A 16583-nucleotide genomic window follows, 5' to 3' on the forward strand; every position below is an offset into this window, starting at 1 on the left:
AGAATGAAACACTGCTCAGGGACTTTGTCTTAATGAAATTGCATTTTGTTTTTTAACTTTTGCATTTCTTCGTTATTAGAGTTTCATAGGTAACTATGTAAAACACCATCCATATTTTGTTTTCATCCATTGTGATTATATACCTTTGTGACATTATTATCCACCATAATATTTTAATCTTGTTGGCATCATTCCATTGCTTATATTTTATTCCTGTATTTGGACTTGTACATGCCTACTCAACCTGGATGTTGAGTGAGTAATACACACATCAAAAAAAGTTTTGCATCATCTCAGTTCTGAGAGTTCCGGAACCTGTACAGAAAATTGGAATAGAGATCAACACAAACATCATTTCTGCCCTTTTTATTGCTCTTAAAAACCACACATTGTATGTGGTACCACCATACAGCGAGACCTTGAGGGGTGGTGGTCCAGATTTCTGTACACACCGGTACCTCTAATACTCAGTAGCATGTCCTCTTGCATTGATGCATGCCTGCATTTGTCATGGCATACTATCCACAAATTCATCAAGGCACTGTTGGTCCAGATTGTCCCACTCCTCAATGGCGATTCGGCGTAGATCCCTCAGAGGGGTTGGTGGATCACGTCGTCCATAAACAGCCCTTTTCAGTTAATCCCAGGCATGTTTGATAGCGTTTATGTCTGGAGAACATGCTGGCCACTCTAGTTGAGTGATGTCCTTATCCTGCAGGAAGTCATTCACAAGATGTACACAATAGGGGTGTGAGTTGTCGTCCGTGAAGACGAATGCCTTGCCTTGCCAATATACTGCCAAAATGGTTGCACTATGGGTCGGAGGATGGCATTCATGTATCGTACAGCCATTATGGTGCCTTCCATGACCACCAATGGCATACGTCGGCCTGCATAACGCCACCCCAAAACAGGAGGGAATCTCCACGTTGCTGCATTCGCTGGACAGTGTGTCTAAGGCATTCAGCCTGACTGGGTTGCCTCCAAACACATCTCCGATGATTGTCTGGTTGAAGGCATATGCGACACTCATTGGTGAAGAGAACATGATGCCAATCCTTAGCGGTCCATTCGGCAAGTTGGGCCCATCTGTACTATGCTGCATGGTGTTTTGGTTGCAAAGATGCATCTCGCCATGGACATCGGCAGTGAAAATGCGCATCATGCAGCCTATTGCGCACTGTTTGAGTCATAACATGACGTCCTGTGGCTGCACAAAAAGCATTATTCAACATGGTGGTGTTGCTGTCAGGGTTCCTCCGAGCCATAATCTGTAGGTAGCAGTCATCCACTGCAGTAGTAGCCCTTGGGCGGCCTGAGTGAGGCATGTCATCAACAGTTCCTGTCTCTTTGTATCTCCTAAATGTCTGAACAACATTGCTTTGGTTCACTTCAAGAAGCTTGGACACTTCCCTTGTTGAGAGCCCTTCCTGGCTCAAAGTAACAATGTGGACGTGATCGAACCACGGTATTGACCGTCTAGGCATGGTTGAAATACAGACAACATGAGGCGTGTGTCTCCTTCCTGGTGGAATGGCTGGAACTGATCGGCTGATGGACCCACTCTGTCTAGTAGGTGCTGCTCATGCATGGTTGTTTACATCTTTGGGTGGGTTTAGTGACATCTCTGAACAGTCAGAGGAATTGTCTCTGTGATACAATATCCACAGTCAATGTCTACCTTCAGGGGTTCTGGGAACCGGGGTGGTGCAAAACTTTTTTTCATGTGTGTATTTTCATTTTTTCTGTTAGACAACTGTCTGCAGCTGATTCTTTTTTCATTGTAGTGTTGACTTATTATTAAAGATCAGTATTTCATTTTTGTCTCTGGAAACTTCAAAATTCACAGGTGTCCACATTAATGAGAATTTAAACTGAGGAAAGAACATTTTGTTTAAATATGTACTGATAATTGGATGTGGAATATGATTTGTATGCATCACATTTGTACATAGAAACATTGCTAATCTTGGGCAGAGACAAATCAGTTACTTGACATCTTTTGCATATTTTCATTCAGTAATCTCATAACTCATCTTTAAGAAAGAAAGTCCTCATTGCTTAAAAAGTGCTATAAGAATAACATGTGGTGCTCTCCCACAATCATCTTGTAGACACCTGTTTAAGGAGTTGGGCATTAGGACTACTGCTTCACAGTGTATTTATTCATTCATGAAGTTTGGTGTAAATAATCCACTACAGTTCAAAAGGAACAATGATGTACATAATTACAATATCAGAAGGGAAAGTGAGATTTATTACTCCATGTTAAGGTAGTCTTTACCACAGAAAAGGGAACACAATGCTGCAACAAAAGTATTTGTTCACCTACCCAGTGATATAAAATTTCTCAGAGGCTGCAAAGTAAAATTTGAAAACAAACTGAAAAAGTTTCTCCTTGACAACTCCTATTCCATAGAAGAATTTCTATTATTGCAATGTGTAAAAGGTGATGGGTAGGAATTACTATCTCATATCTGTACATTTAAACAAAAAATTAAAATTAAAAAAAATAAAAAGCCTAAGAAATGTCTGTCGCGTAACCATATTTACAAATTAATTTTTGTTGTGAATGTAAAATAATTTATTCTCCATCATTACAATTTCTCGTGCAAAATGATCCATGGAACATGAAACTATCAAACAATGTAAAATCCAGGATGGAACGTAACAATGTAATGAAAAGGAACGTTGCTACTCACCATAGAGCGGAGATGCTGAGTCTCGGATAGGCACAACAAAAAGACTGTCACAAGTAAAGCTTTCGGCCAGTAAGGTCTTCGTCAAAAATGGACCACACACACACACACACACACACACAAACACACACAAATGCAAACACAATGCAATGTAACTCTCACACACAACTGTAGTCTCAGGCAACTGAGGCCACACTGGGAAGCAGCACCAGTGTGTGATGGGAGAGGCGACTGGGGGGGGGGGAGGAGGAGGCTAGGCTGGCGAGGGGGAGGGATAATAGGGTAGGGGTTGCGGACAGTGACATGCTGCTGGGGAGCATGCAGGGACGAGGTGGAGAGAGGGTAGGGCAGCTAAGTGCAGTCAGGAGGTTAGACAGACGGCAGGGGTGGGGTGCGGTGGGTTGGGGGGGGGGGGTAACGGAAAAGAAGAGAAATAAAAATATCCACTACCAGTCACAATAAAAGGTTATTTATTTGTTACACGACCGATTTCAGGCTTGCGCCCATCCTCAGGTGTTTATACATTCATGTACATGTTTATACTGCTGGATGCAGTGTATACAGTGATCTCCAACAGTACAAACATGTACACGAATGTATAAACACCTGAGGATGGGCGCAAGCCCGAAACTGGTCATGTGACAAATAAATAACCTTTTATTGTGACTGGTAGCGGATATTTTTCTACACCCTATAAAGGAACAGTCATGGAGTTCGACAGCATCCACTATGGATAAAATTCATTCAATAAATAAAAAGACTGGGTGGAATGAGAACTGTGTAGTGCTGGAATGGGGACAGGGAAGGGGGTGGGTAGGAGAGGACAATGACTAAACGAAGGTTGAGGTCAGGAGGGTTGTGGGAACATGTGATATATTGCAGGGAAAATTGCCAACTGCGGAGTTCAGGAAAGGTGGTGTTGGTGGGAAGGATCCATATGGCACAGGCTGTAAAGCAGTCATTGAAATGAAGGATATCATGTTTGGCGGCGTGCTCTGTAACAGGGTGGTGCACTTGTTTCTTGGCCACAGTTTGTCAGTGGCCATTCATGCAGACATACAGCTTGTTGGTTGTCGTGCCCCCATAGAATGCAGCACAGTGGTTGCAGCTTAACTTGTAGATCACATGACAGGTTTCACAGGTAGCCCGCCTTTGATGGGACAGATGACTATAGTGACCGGACTGGAGTAGGTGGTGGTAGGAGGGTGTATGGGACAGGTGTTGCAACTAGGTCTATTACAGGGGTATGAGCCATGAGGTAAGGGATTGGGAGCAGGGATTGTGAAAGGATGGACAAGTATATTGTGTCGGTTCGGTGGGCGGCAGAATACCACTGTGGGAGGTGTAGGAACAATAGTGGGCAGGACATTATTGTCCTCTGACTGCACATAGCTGCCCTACCTTTCTCCACCTTGTCACTGCGTGCTCCCCAGTGGCAAGTCACTGTCCGCCACCCCTATCCTACTATCCCTCCCTATCCCCATGCCAGCCTCCTCCTTCCTCCCACCCAGTCGCCACTCCCGTCATGCACTGGTACTGCTGCTCGTAGTGTTTCCTCAGTTGCCTGGGACTGCAGTCATGTGTGCATGAGTCGCATTTGTGTGTGTGTGTGTGTGTGTGTGTTATCTACTGTCTATTTTTGATGAAGGCCTTACTGGCCAAAAGCTTTATTTGTGACAATATTTTTGTTGTGCCTGTCTGCAACTCAGCATCTCTGCTATATGATGAGTAGCGACTTTCTTTTTCATTATATTGGAACATGAAGCTATCTATCGCGGATATGTAAGGTACGTTTCTGCTGAGTACAGAATTTTTGAGTATTGTTGATTATTGTGTAGCTTGTTTGTCATTGGCCATAAGAGTCAAAACCTTGCTCAGAAAGAAGTGTTGCTCCTTCCATTGCTGAAATTTTATTCAATTTATATGTCAGAGAATCAATTTGAAAATTTTTATTTTGCTGAACTCTTAGAATATTACCAATGTAGTCTTGAAATATCAACTGTGTAGAAAAAGATTGTTATTTACCATAAAGATGACACATTAAATTGCTGACAGGCACAATTAAATGACACACATAAGCTTTTGGCTGCAGCCTTCATCAGAAAAAGAAAGAGAAACACACACCATTCATTTACACAACCAAACATACTTCACACACATAAATGACCACCAACTCTGGCAGTTTGTACCTCTGATGAATGAATGGTGTGTGTTTCACTTTCTTTTTCTGACAAAGGCTGTGGCAAAAAGGTTACATGTCTTTTAATTCTGCCTGCCTGCAACTTAATGTGTCATCTTTACTACATTGTTGATATTTCAACCTGGGGTTTCATTGATTAATATCGTCTTGAGATCATCTCATGTGTGTGATGTATAGTCTGAAGTTAATGTGGAATATGTCGATAGGAATTCATGAGGGGGGGGGGGGATGGTAAAAATTTAACACTGCCAGGTAAGATTTTTTTATCAGTATGATTATGTTTAAAGCATTTACTGGTATTTTGAGTGATTCATTTATCCATTGATTGTTGTTTCGTTACATTATCCTAGTTTTTTTTTTCTCTCAGGTCGAGAGCAATGCACCAAATGGCGATGTACATAGAACCCGCTCTCAGTTGGAAGCTTTTGAGGATTTCAGCACAATGAAAGCTTCTGATTTAAAGTTAAGGATTGAAGAAATGTTGAGGATAAAAGGTGTGTGCTTGGTCGTGAAATTTCTTCTGTCATATTCTTTGATGATCAGTTTTCGATTGTTTTCAATAAGCAATAAAATATTGTTATCAGTGACTGACTGGCTTTTTCAAGGCAATGATAACACATGGGAAGGGAGCAGATCCAACATTGGGCATGGGGAATTGCATTATTAACTTGTTTGAAGGTATTTGAGCCATGGGATTGGTGTATCAAAAGCATAGTACTACATGCCAACACGATGTAACACAGGCTCATGTACAAACCTAATAATGCAGTTTGCCCTGGCATAATTTTCTTGACTGTCTTGAAGCTATTATGTTTCAAGCACTTTTTATTGTGTTACATTTCTGATTTCTTGATTGAGTAAGTTGTTTTGATTTATATTGTATATGTGCAACTGCAGCACACTTGACACTGATATTTAAAATTGCTGTCCCCCTTATTGTACATCATAAAAAGTAGGAAATAAATTAAAGTGGATTACTGAAGGAATAAAAATCTCTAGTGCAAGAAAAACATGGCTACTTACAGAACTAAAACATAACAAAAGTCCTGATTTTGTTACCTATGTAAAAAATTACAATTTTTTTTTAAAGTTGTAAAGGCAGCCAAATAACTGGCAAGTAATAGATTTATATTGGATAGTGAAAACACATCGAAGGCATTATGGTCAGTGATCAAAGCTGAAACAGGTGCCAAAGGATAGAGCATAAAACTTGTGTAAATCCTGCTCATTTCTGAATTATGTAACGAAATCTTTATAAATGTATACAGATCAAATAGCTATGTAGGAGATCACCCAGACAAGGTAAATTTCTTCAACAGAGAGCAATTTGAAGGTGAATTGTTCAGTACATTTACTAAAACTACTGTAAAAGATATAGAAAATGTGATACTATCACTGAAAAGTAAAACATCAGCAGGATGGGATGGGATAACAAGAAAAGTGTTAAAAACAGTCTCTAAAATAATTGCGCAGCCACTAACTACAATAGTTAGCCAGTCCCTTCAAGGAGGTTATTTTCCAGACACACTGAAGTACGCAGTAGTTAAGCTACTATTTAAAAAAGGCACAAAAGAACGTATGGGAAGCTATTGCCCAGTCTGTCTTCTTGCATCACAATCAAAAATATTTGAAAAGGTAGTCACCATACAAATTCAAAATTTCATAGATAAATTTAAAATAATTTTAAAAAATCATTATGGATTTCAAAGAGGAAAAACCACAGTATCTGCTATAAATCATTTTGTTGATAAAATTAGCTCATCTCTAGGCAACTCACTGCATGACACAGTAATTTTTTGTGACCTATCAAAGGCCTGTGATATTGCGAATCACTTCTTGCTACTCTGTAAATTGGAAAAGTATGGACTTAGGGGCATGCTATTAGAATGGTTTAAGTCCTATCTAACCAACCGAAGACAGAGTGGTTATATAATCGGAGAGAGGGACTTATACTTCAAAGTGGAAAACCATTTCGCAAGGTTCTGTCTTAGGATCCATTCTGTTTCTGTTTTACATAAATGATCTGCCACTTAATATTGAGTGTCACTCAGTTTTATTTGCAGATGACACACACGTAATCATTGAAAGTGACAGTACTGATCAAATTCTGCAAACTGTATTAAGTACTTAAGAAAAATTAGATACCTGGTTTGATTTAAATGGGTTAAAATTAAACATGGCAAAGACTCAATTAATGCAGTTCAAAACAAAACAAGCAAAATTAAATGATATTCAGGTCAGTCATAAAAACCAGGATTTTCAGGAAGCTAGCTGTGTGAAATTCCTATGAATGCAACTAGATAAAAATCTATCATGGGGATCACGTATACAGTACCTTGCAAATAAATTAAATAGCCTAGAGTCTGGAATGAGGATATTGCACAATGCTACCATTATGCACATAAGAATAGTAGTATATCACAGTTTCTTTGAGTTAGTAATAAGGTACAGAATTGTATTTTGGGGTAACTCAAACCATATGTGTCAAATACTAAAACTTCATAAAAACATCATTAGAAATATACATAATGTAGGGTGAAGAAAATAATGTCACCCACTCCTAAAAGATGTAAGTATATTAAGTGTTCTCTCATTGTACATATATGAGCTGATTATCTTTGTACACTGTAACCCTGATTTGTTTGTAGCAAATCATTTTCGACATGATTACACCAGAAATCGAAATAAATTTATGCTGCCCACCCACCATTTAAAACTTTATGCTCAAACTCCACATTATATGGGTGTGAAAATTTACAACAAAGTGAGAGGAAGAGAATTGCTCAACATAAATTTAGAAACATTGAAAAAATCCTTATTTGAGAAACTAGTGCAGAAATTTTACTATTCAGTAGAAGAATTCGTAAATGACAATCTGAAAATTTGAGCAGGAGAGAACAAATGCTTAGGACTGTTAGTTTTTAAAAGTTCATTACTTTTGAAGAAAAATTATTAATTGCTTAATTAAGTAATTATTCAGTACTGTATATAATATTACTGATATTATAAGGAACATTGTAAACCAGTTTTTGTGTTTTACAAGTCTCCTGTACATTAAGTCAATGGCTTGAAATTGTATGTTACCAGACGATAAATTCTATTCTATTCAATTTATTGTTATTTAATAGCAAATTTTTTCAGTGTGTTTAGATCATTTATTCTGTGACCAGGTTCGGTCAGTGCAGAACTTCGAGATTTAGAATCTCGACGTCAAAAGCTACAGATTGAGGTTGTCAGCCTTACGCAGAAGATCGATGAATTGAAGCAGGAACTTCACCATGAACAGACTGAACTTGAGAGATTAAAAATGTCAGTGGAGCAGGTCTGTCAACTGTATTTATTTATTTCTATAGAAGATGTAAGATAACATATTGCATGTACCACATTTTTTACATGTGACACTAGTATGATATGTAAGTTTCTATTATTCTTTGAATAGTTTGTAAAAATACTTGAGGTATCACAAATTAGTTTCTTATTTTATTCAGTAGTCTTTGTGTATGATTGATAAAAATATGCTTGCATACATGATAGGCCCACCGTAAATATGAGGATAATAGCTTCTTCTTGTGTGTTAGAGCAGGGACCAATGCTAGTGAGATAGGAACCGAAGAGTATGTAGAGAGAGTATCCGTGTTTTAATTTAATTTTATTATGAACATAACTGACGAATTGAACTGATGCGAGAGGGAGTGGTTAAGGAGCTGGTGCCATGGTCTCACATTTGTTAGTGGTGAGGTTCCAAATGATTGTCAGCTTATCATTTTGTGTGTGTGTGTGTTGGGGGGGGGGGGGGGGAGGAGGATATTTGAGTAAACAGTCTTCTGGCTGGTGGTTTGATGTGACCCACCATAATTTCCTCTCCTGTGACAATCTCTTCATAGCATAGTAACACTTACATCAAAATCTTCAATTATTTATTCTATGTATTCCAATATTTTTCGTCTGTTAGAAATTTTTTCCTCTGAAACTCCCTCTAGTACCATGGAAGCTATTCCCAGATGTCCTTAACATGTGTCCTATCATTAGAGACAGGAGAAAATGGTTTCATTTTATGGCTGATTTTTGGTTTTCAGAGTCAGTGCCAATTTTGCTGAATTCAGTACTATTCTTGCCACTTTCAGTGATTTTCTTTTGCAAATGTAGTGCTGTTTTTTTGCTAATTTTAGTGCGAGATTTTGCCAATTTCTGTGTTATTTTAGAACAGATTTGATCAAAAATTTTGGCATTTTTTTCTCCCAGTGTTGGGGTCTTTTTTGCCAATTCTTTTATTAGTTTGTGTATCTTTATTTATGAAGTACCACATGTTCCTTATTTTATCTTATTTTATCTTATTTAATTGTTTTCACAATTATTTTCGAAATGAGAAGTGCCTATCAGTTACATTGTATTTGTTGACATCACATATCACATTTATTGAGATTACTGGAGAAAAGGAAATCATTGATGTTAAAACCTTTAAATCTAATCAGTTACAGAAAAATAACTCAGCAACTACACAACACTGAATTTTTTTCAGAAGATAGTCGTCTCCTGAAATGCACTGTCAATACATCAGAGCTTCAGTACAGTGTGGAATGACAACCTAATTCTATATTTGGCTTCAGTATAACATGAGATGTTTCACAACCTCCACATTTCACACTGATATTGAAACTAGCTTTTCCACTAAATTACTAAGGAAATTGTATGTTTTTAGAATATCTACAAGGCTGAGACCTGCCATTCCAGGTACACTTAATGACCTCTTTGGTATTTTGAAATTAATATAATTCTTCCTCTCCTCCTCCTCCTCCTCCTCCTCCTCCTCCTCCACCACCACCACCACCACCACCACCACCACCACCATCCCCTGGTTGAAACAAGAACATAGAGCTGTTAACACTGACTTGCTTGGATCTGTGACCATAAGAGTGTAGTTTGAAGGTTGAGTCCAGTGTTTTTTCAGTTGTTTCTTCACTTCACCCTGAATTATATGTCTCATCATGTTTTTCAATATTTTGCTTATTTCATCACCAGACATTTGTTTTCCCACAATAAAGGACTCTTTTAATTTGGGGTAAAGGTAATATTTTATTTGGCAGCAGCACATTTCGGGATATTTTTATGAAACAAATTTTGCCCAAAAGACACAGTTTGGAGAGACATTAATGGAACACATCAGTTAACCTGAATGGTTCCGTGGTACGCATGTATAAATACAAAAATCACGAAGTACGGCACCTTAGCTTCACAATCATGCAAATCAGCATGGCCCCTATTCGGTTTTATTCGGTTTGTGTCTGTCAGTGAATGATATCACATGACACATGATGCAAAGGTGTTTCTGGTGATAAAACAAGTCACTGGGAATGTTTATTTCAGTATTTATTTAATACTATTTTTGCTATTTGTGATTGCAGTTTGCAGTGTCAGCCTGATCTCTTTTTAGCCTAAAGCCTTAGGTTATGTGAAAGGTGATACGGTTGTTGTGAGGTGACAAAACCAGCAAATGTGATTGCAAGCTGTCAGTCATAATACGCACACGCAGCATGCTTTAAGTTTTTCCATTTGGTGAATGTGACGACCATGAAGTTTCTTTGATGTCATGTATCATGTTCCGTTATTGGCTTATAGAAACAAATGGCAGAGACACCATGTTGATTTATATATTTGTAAAACTAAAGTGCCATATTTGGTGGTTATACTTGCATGTTACAAAAGTGTGCATTTTAATTAATGCCCCATATTAAAAAGCCAGGATCCCAAGCATCAGGTAGAGCCGAAGGTGGTGTAGCGGCATCCAGAACAGGCGTTGCTAGCACATAAGGCCGAAGCTGGTCTGAATGACACACTGCAACACCCGTGTCCGTCTGGATTTCATACAGGTGTTGGCCACGGTGTCGTAAGATGTGGCTAGGACTCCATTTTGGCCGCCTGCCATATCCCCGTACCCATACAAGGTCGTCGGCAGTGAACTGGCCAAGCGAAGGCACCCGCGGCCATGAGGTGGAAGACCGCAGAAGATGAAGTAGCGTGCGGGGCTGTCGGCCATGTAAGAGCTCAGCCGGGCTGTGGTTGCCCATGGGGGTGAAACGGTAAGAAGCCAGAAATTGGAGAAGCGCATCATCAGCAGCAGAAGAAGTCAGGAGTTTCCTCATCTGAGCCTTAAATGTGTGGACCAATCGTTCAGCCTCACTGTTTGACTGTGGATAGAACAGAGGGGCCATGACATGCATGACGCCATGACGGACACAAAAATCTGCAAAATCGGAAGAGGCAAATTACGGACCATTATCAGTAACAAGAGTAGAGGGAAGGCCTTCCAAAGAGAAAATGCAAGCTAGAGCATTGGTGGTTGCCACGTTGGTAGGCGACATGCAACGGACAATGAAAGGAAAGTTATAATAGGCATCAATAACAAGAAGCCAATAAGTACCTAAAAAGGTCCCGCGAAGTCAGCATGAATACACTCCCAGGGCTTCTCAGGCGAAGGCCACGGTGACAAAGATGACTTCGGGGCAGCAGCCTGTGACGCACAAGGGCTGCAAGCAGCGACCATGTGTGCGATTTCAGAGTCGATGCCGGGCCAGTACACATGACAGTGCGCCAGAGATTTTGTGCGAGAGACACCCCAGTGCCCTTGGTGCAGGAGGCGCAAGACCGAAGCACGCAAAGACGCAGGTACCACAACACGCGGCGAAGCATTTTCGGTGGAAAGGAGGATAACACCATCCCTAGCCGTGAGGCGGTAACACAAAGCGTAGTAGTTCCGCAACAAATCAGAAGTCTTAGCGGACGGATGATCTGGCCAACCCTTCTGAATACAACGTAAAACCCGGGAGAGGGTAGGTTCAGAGCCCGTAGCAGCCGTCAGCCGGTCCCCGGTGATGGGGAACCCGTCCACAACCCGCTGCTCGGCAACATCCAGGTGGAAACACAAAAGTTCGTCCCTATCGAATGCCAGATCAGGACCCATGGGAAGGCGAGACAGTGCATCAGCATTCGCATGTTGAGCCGTCGGCCGGAAATGAATCTGATAATTGAAACGAGACAAGTAAAGAGCCCAACACTGTAAGCGGTATGCAGCCTTGTCGGGAAGTGACGTTGATGGATGAAGAAAGGAAACAAGTGGTTTGTGATCCGTAGCAAGATGAAATTTGGATCCATAGAGAAAAACACCAAACTTATGAAGAGCATAAATAATGGCCAAAGCTTCTCTTTCAATTTGAGAATACTTTCGTTGGGCATCCGTGAGCATTTCGGAGGCATAAGCAATGGGTTGTTCAGAACCATCAGAAAAGCGGTGTGCAAGGACTGCACCGACCCCGTATTGAGAGGCGTCCGTGGCAAGAATAAGATGTTGGCCAGGTCGATAAGTAGCTAGGCACGGGTTCTGTTTCAGCATAGTCTTCAATTTCTGGAAAGCCGCATTGCATGATGCGGACCAGTGAAAAGACACGTTTTTATGCAACAGGCGATGCAACGGCTTAGCCACCGAAGCAGCAGATGCTAAAAACTTGTGATAGTATGCTATTTTCCCCAAGAAGGCCTGCAGTTCCTTAACAGATGTAGGGCGAGGAAGGGCATTGATCGCAGCGACGGTTTGCTGAAGTGGACAAATACCATCCCGAGAGAGTTGAAACCCCAAGTACGTGATAGATGCCTGAAAAAATTTTGATTTCTAAAGATTACACTTAAGAGCGGCAGTCTGTAAGACATGAAAAAGTGTGCGGAGATTTTGAAGATGTTCTTCAGTGGTGGAGCCAGTGACAACAATGTCGTCCTGGTAATTTATACACCCAGGGACAGTGAGCAATAATTGTTCCAAGAATCGCTGAAAGAGAGCAGGGGCGCTGGCAACCCCGAATGGCTATCATTGGTATTGATAGAGGCGAAAGGCGTGTTGAGGACCAGAAACTGCCGGGAAGCAGCGTCAAGAGGAAGTTGATGATAAGCTTCTGACAGGCCAAGTTTAGAAAAATACTGACCTCCAGCAAGTTTAGTGAACAAAAGCGTCGATAAGGCATTGAGCATTTACAGTGGCTTTGAAATTGCCACAGAGACGAACATCACCTTTTGGCTTAGCAACGACAACAACAGGAGAGGACCACGCACTGGAAGTGACAGGAAGCAAGACTGCTGAAGCAGTGAGACGATCCAGCTCCCGTTTGACCTGATCACGAAGGGCCACAAGAATGGGCCTTGCCCGAAAAAACTTAGGCCGAGCAGTGGGTTTGAGTATGATATGAGCTTCAAAGTCGTTTGCACGGCCTAACCCAGCAGAAAAAAGGGACGAAAATGTCATTGACAAGGAATCCAATTGAGCATAAGGAATAGCATCATAGACGATATTGACAGAGTCATCTATGGAGAACCCGAAAACGCGAAAGGCGTCGAAACCGAAAAGATTCTCCACATTACTATGGTCGACCACAAATATGGGAACAAGGCGAATGACAGATTTGTAAGATATCTCAGCATCAAATTGTCCCACGAGAGAAATCTTCTGTTTGTTGTAAGTCCGTAATTGCCAAGTGACAGGTGACAGAATTGACGATAGTGGCAGCAGAACCAGTATCCACCTGCATGCGAGCATCTCGACCAAGTATTTGGTCAGTGAGGAATAACTTCCCTGAAAGGGAAGAAGTACTATCGACAGACAACACAGAATCAGAATCAGTGTCATGTTCATGAACATCATTTATGCGGTCGGATTTGCAAACAGATGGCACATGACCCTTTTTTTTCTTTTGCATTTGTGACACACTGCCCAACGTTGTGGACAATCTTCTCGTGAATGTTCCGTAAAACATCGTGGACATCGCCGTGGGTTTTGCTGCAGTTTCTTAGAGGTTTGTTTACGGTTAGGCCGAGGCTGCGCTTGGGAGCGTACTGCGGCCACGTCGGCCGGCGGGGACACGCCACATCATTTGTCAACATCGCACAGAGGTTGTATTTCCCCGACGTCGCCCCATGCCTCTATTTGCGCTCCAGCAGTGCGAGAAATTTCAAAAGACTGAGCGATGGACAGGACTTCATCTAGAGTCGGATTTGCCAACTGAAGGGCATGTTGCCTAACTTCTTTGTCAGGCGCCTATTGGATAATAGCATCCCGTACCATGGAATCGGTGTGGGATTCTTTGTGAACTTCAGTAACAAATTGACACTTCTACATCTACATCTACATCCATACTCCGCAAGCCACCTGACGGTGTGTGGCGGAGGGTACCCTGAGTACCTCTATCGGTTCTCCCTTCTGTTCCAGTCTCGTATTGTTCGTGGAAAGAAGGATTGTCTGTATGCTTCTGTGTGGGCTCTAATCTCTCTGATTTTATCCTCATGGTCTCCTCGCGAGATATACGTAGGAGGGAGCAATATACTGCTGGACTCTTCGGTGAAGGTATGTTCTCGAAACTTAAACAAAAGCCCGTACCGGGCTACTGAGCGTCTCTCCTGCACAGTCTTCCACTGGAGTTTATTTATCATCTCCGTAACGCTTTCGCGATTACTAAATGATCCTGTAATGAAGCGCGCTGCTCTCCGTTGGATCTTCTCTATCTCTTCTGTCAACCCTATCTGGTACGGATCCCACACTGTTGAGCAGTATTCAAGCAGTGGGCGAACAAGCGTACTGTAACCTACTTCCTTTGTTTTCGGATTGCATTTCCTTAGGATTCTTCCAATGAATCTCAGTCTGGCATCTGCTTTACCGACGATCAACTTTATATGATCATTCCATTTTAAATCACTCCTAATGCGTACTCCCAGATAATTTATGGAATTAACTGCTTCCAGTTGCTGACCTGCTATTTTTTAGCTAAATGATAAGGGACCTATCTTTCTATGTATTCGCAGAACATTACACTTGTCTACAGAGGCCGTGAAGTTCAGCAGCCCAAGCGCGATAGGATTGATTTGGTTGTTTTTGACAATGATAAAAGGCAACACGAGAGGCTACCACATGCGTCTGCTTTTGAAAATAGACGGACAGAAGTGAACACATTTCAGCAAAGGACAAAGACGAAGGATGTTTCAAAGGAGCCAATTGCGACAACAATCGATACATTTGAGGTGAAATCCATGAAAGGAACAGAGACTTACATGTTTGTTCGTCCGTGACATGAAATGCCAAGAAGTGCCTGTTGAAGACGTTTTTCGTAATCAGACCAGTCTTCCGCTGTTTCGTCGTAAGGAGGAAATGGAGGTAGAGACGACGAGGAGAGACGCCTCGCATTTGATGCCACGGTGGAATCACGAATCGCATTTGTGAGAAGCATTTGCTGTTCTGTGAGACCTTGCAGTAGTTGCTCTAAAGTAGCCATGGAAACATGTGGGTCAACGATGGAAAAGAAAAATCACTACCTCATCGCCAATTGTTATAACTTCAAGTTGAACAAATATATTTCAAGGAAGACGCAATACATGAAAGTCAAAGATCGAGTAAACAGAGTAAGATGTGTGTACACATTTAGCAGTCAAATCATAACTGAGTCTGAGTCTAGCGGCCGCTGGCTGGCTGGCCGCTTAGGTGGCGCTGCTGCTGCATGGCTGGCAGACAGCGCCGCATGTAGAGGACACGCATAACTGTGCAGCGGCACTTTGAAAGATCGGCAAGTCACAACAACTAGAATGAAGTTCCCCTGTGGATTTCCCATTTTCTCTCTAAAAACTGCCCATTTTGTGTGTTATTTTTCCTGTCATCATTTTTACGAAATTTTCCTGTCCTTACCAGTCGACCTACCCTACTGCCAGTTAGTGTTTTGCACACATTCCTTCCAACGCTGATTTTGTAGAGAGCCTTGCAGCATTATCTATAATTGTACGTCTAAAATCAATTAAAATCTGAGTCCCCATAAGTTAAATGACATCACAAATCCATATACTGGATCTGACCGATTACAATGATGAATTGTATTGGCTGGAGACCAATCCAGAAGGTTGGTGCCTTGTTCACTTGTGCTAAAGATTCTATGGTCCACATATTAATAAATAAGTAGAAACAGTAATTCAAAATACTTGGTTTGTTGGTAAACACAGTTCACAGAAATCACAGTTCACAAGAATGACCTTAGGTAAGCCTCTGTAAGAGCTCAATTCTCTTTGATTTTACCTCCATGATCTTTTTGAAAGATGTCACAGTGTGTTAGTTGATGCTGTAGAATAGTATATTCATGGAATTTTTACAGCAAATCATGCTGTAGTGTACAACACATCTCTTGTAGTGTCTGCCACTGGAGGTGTACGAGTATCTACCCTCAGGGGCTCAGCATTTGTTTGTTGGATACGGACTTTGTGACCCTGGGCTTTTTGAGTTGGGGACTGGTAAGCTCTGGGCATGTTTCAGCAAACACCATGCAGCGTGACAGGGGAATGTTGTGTGTCGCTGGGAATGGGGATGTTGGCTTGACCGCCCGGATCGTGAGGATGATAAAAACCTGTATAAAAAACCTTTCAATCTCAAGGTGTACAGCGTGCTGCTGAGATGCATAGCTATTGAGGTAGAACAGTTAACATCGGGTAATTTCTGAGGAAACTGATGTGCCTCATATAAGGTTTATGCAGCACTTATCTCCGAAGCTGCTTGTGGGATTGAGCTGGAACTCTCAGAATGTACTAATACTCCGTCCAGTACAAAGGTTGGGCACCTTGTTGGTGCTAACACCTAACCGAATAAGAGGGCTTGTGTAACCATCCTCCAGACT

General features: G+C 41.4%; 1 protein-coding gene across 6 annotated transcripts in view; it reads left to right on the forward strand.

Moving 5' to 3' along the window:
- LOC126235988 (exostosin-3) overlaps positions 1 to 16583 on the forward strand; it is a 155777-nt gene that overhangs the window by 15574 nt on the left and 123620 nt on the right. For all 6 annotated transcript variants that reach the window (XM_049944981.1, XM_049944979.1, XM_049944983.1 and 3 more), the window contains 2 exons: positions 5267 to 5393; positions 8070 to 8221. In XM_049944981.1, coding sequence (XP_049800938.1) covers positions 5267 to 5393; positions 8070 to 8221 — 279 coding nt within the window. The remainder of the gene's footprint in view (positions 1 to 5266; positions 5394 to 8069; positions 8222 to 16583) is intronic.

This window comes from Schistocerca nitens, chromosome 2 (genome assembly GCF_023898315.1).
Source record: "Schistocerca nitens isolate TAMUIC-IGC-003100 chromosome 2, iqSchNite1.1, whole genome shotgun sequence".
NCBI lineage: Eukaryota > Metazoa > Arthropoda > Insecta > Orthoptera > Acrididae > Schistocerca > Schistocerca nitens.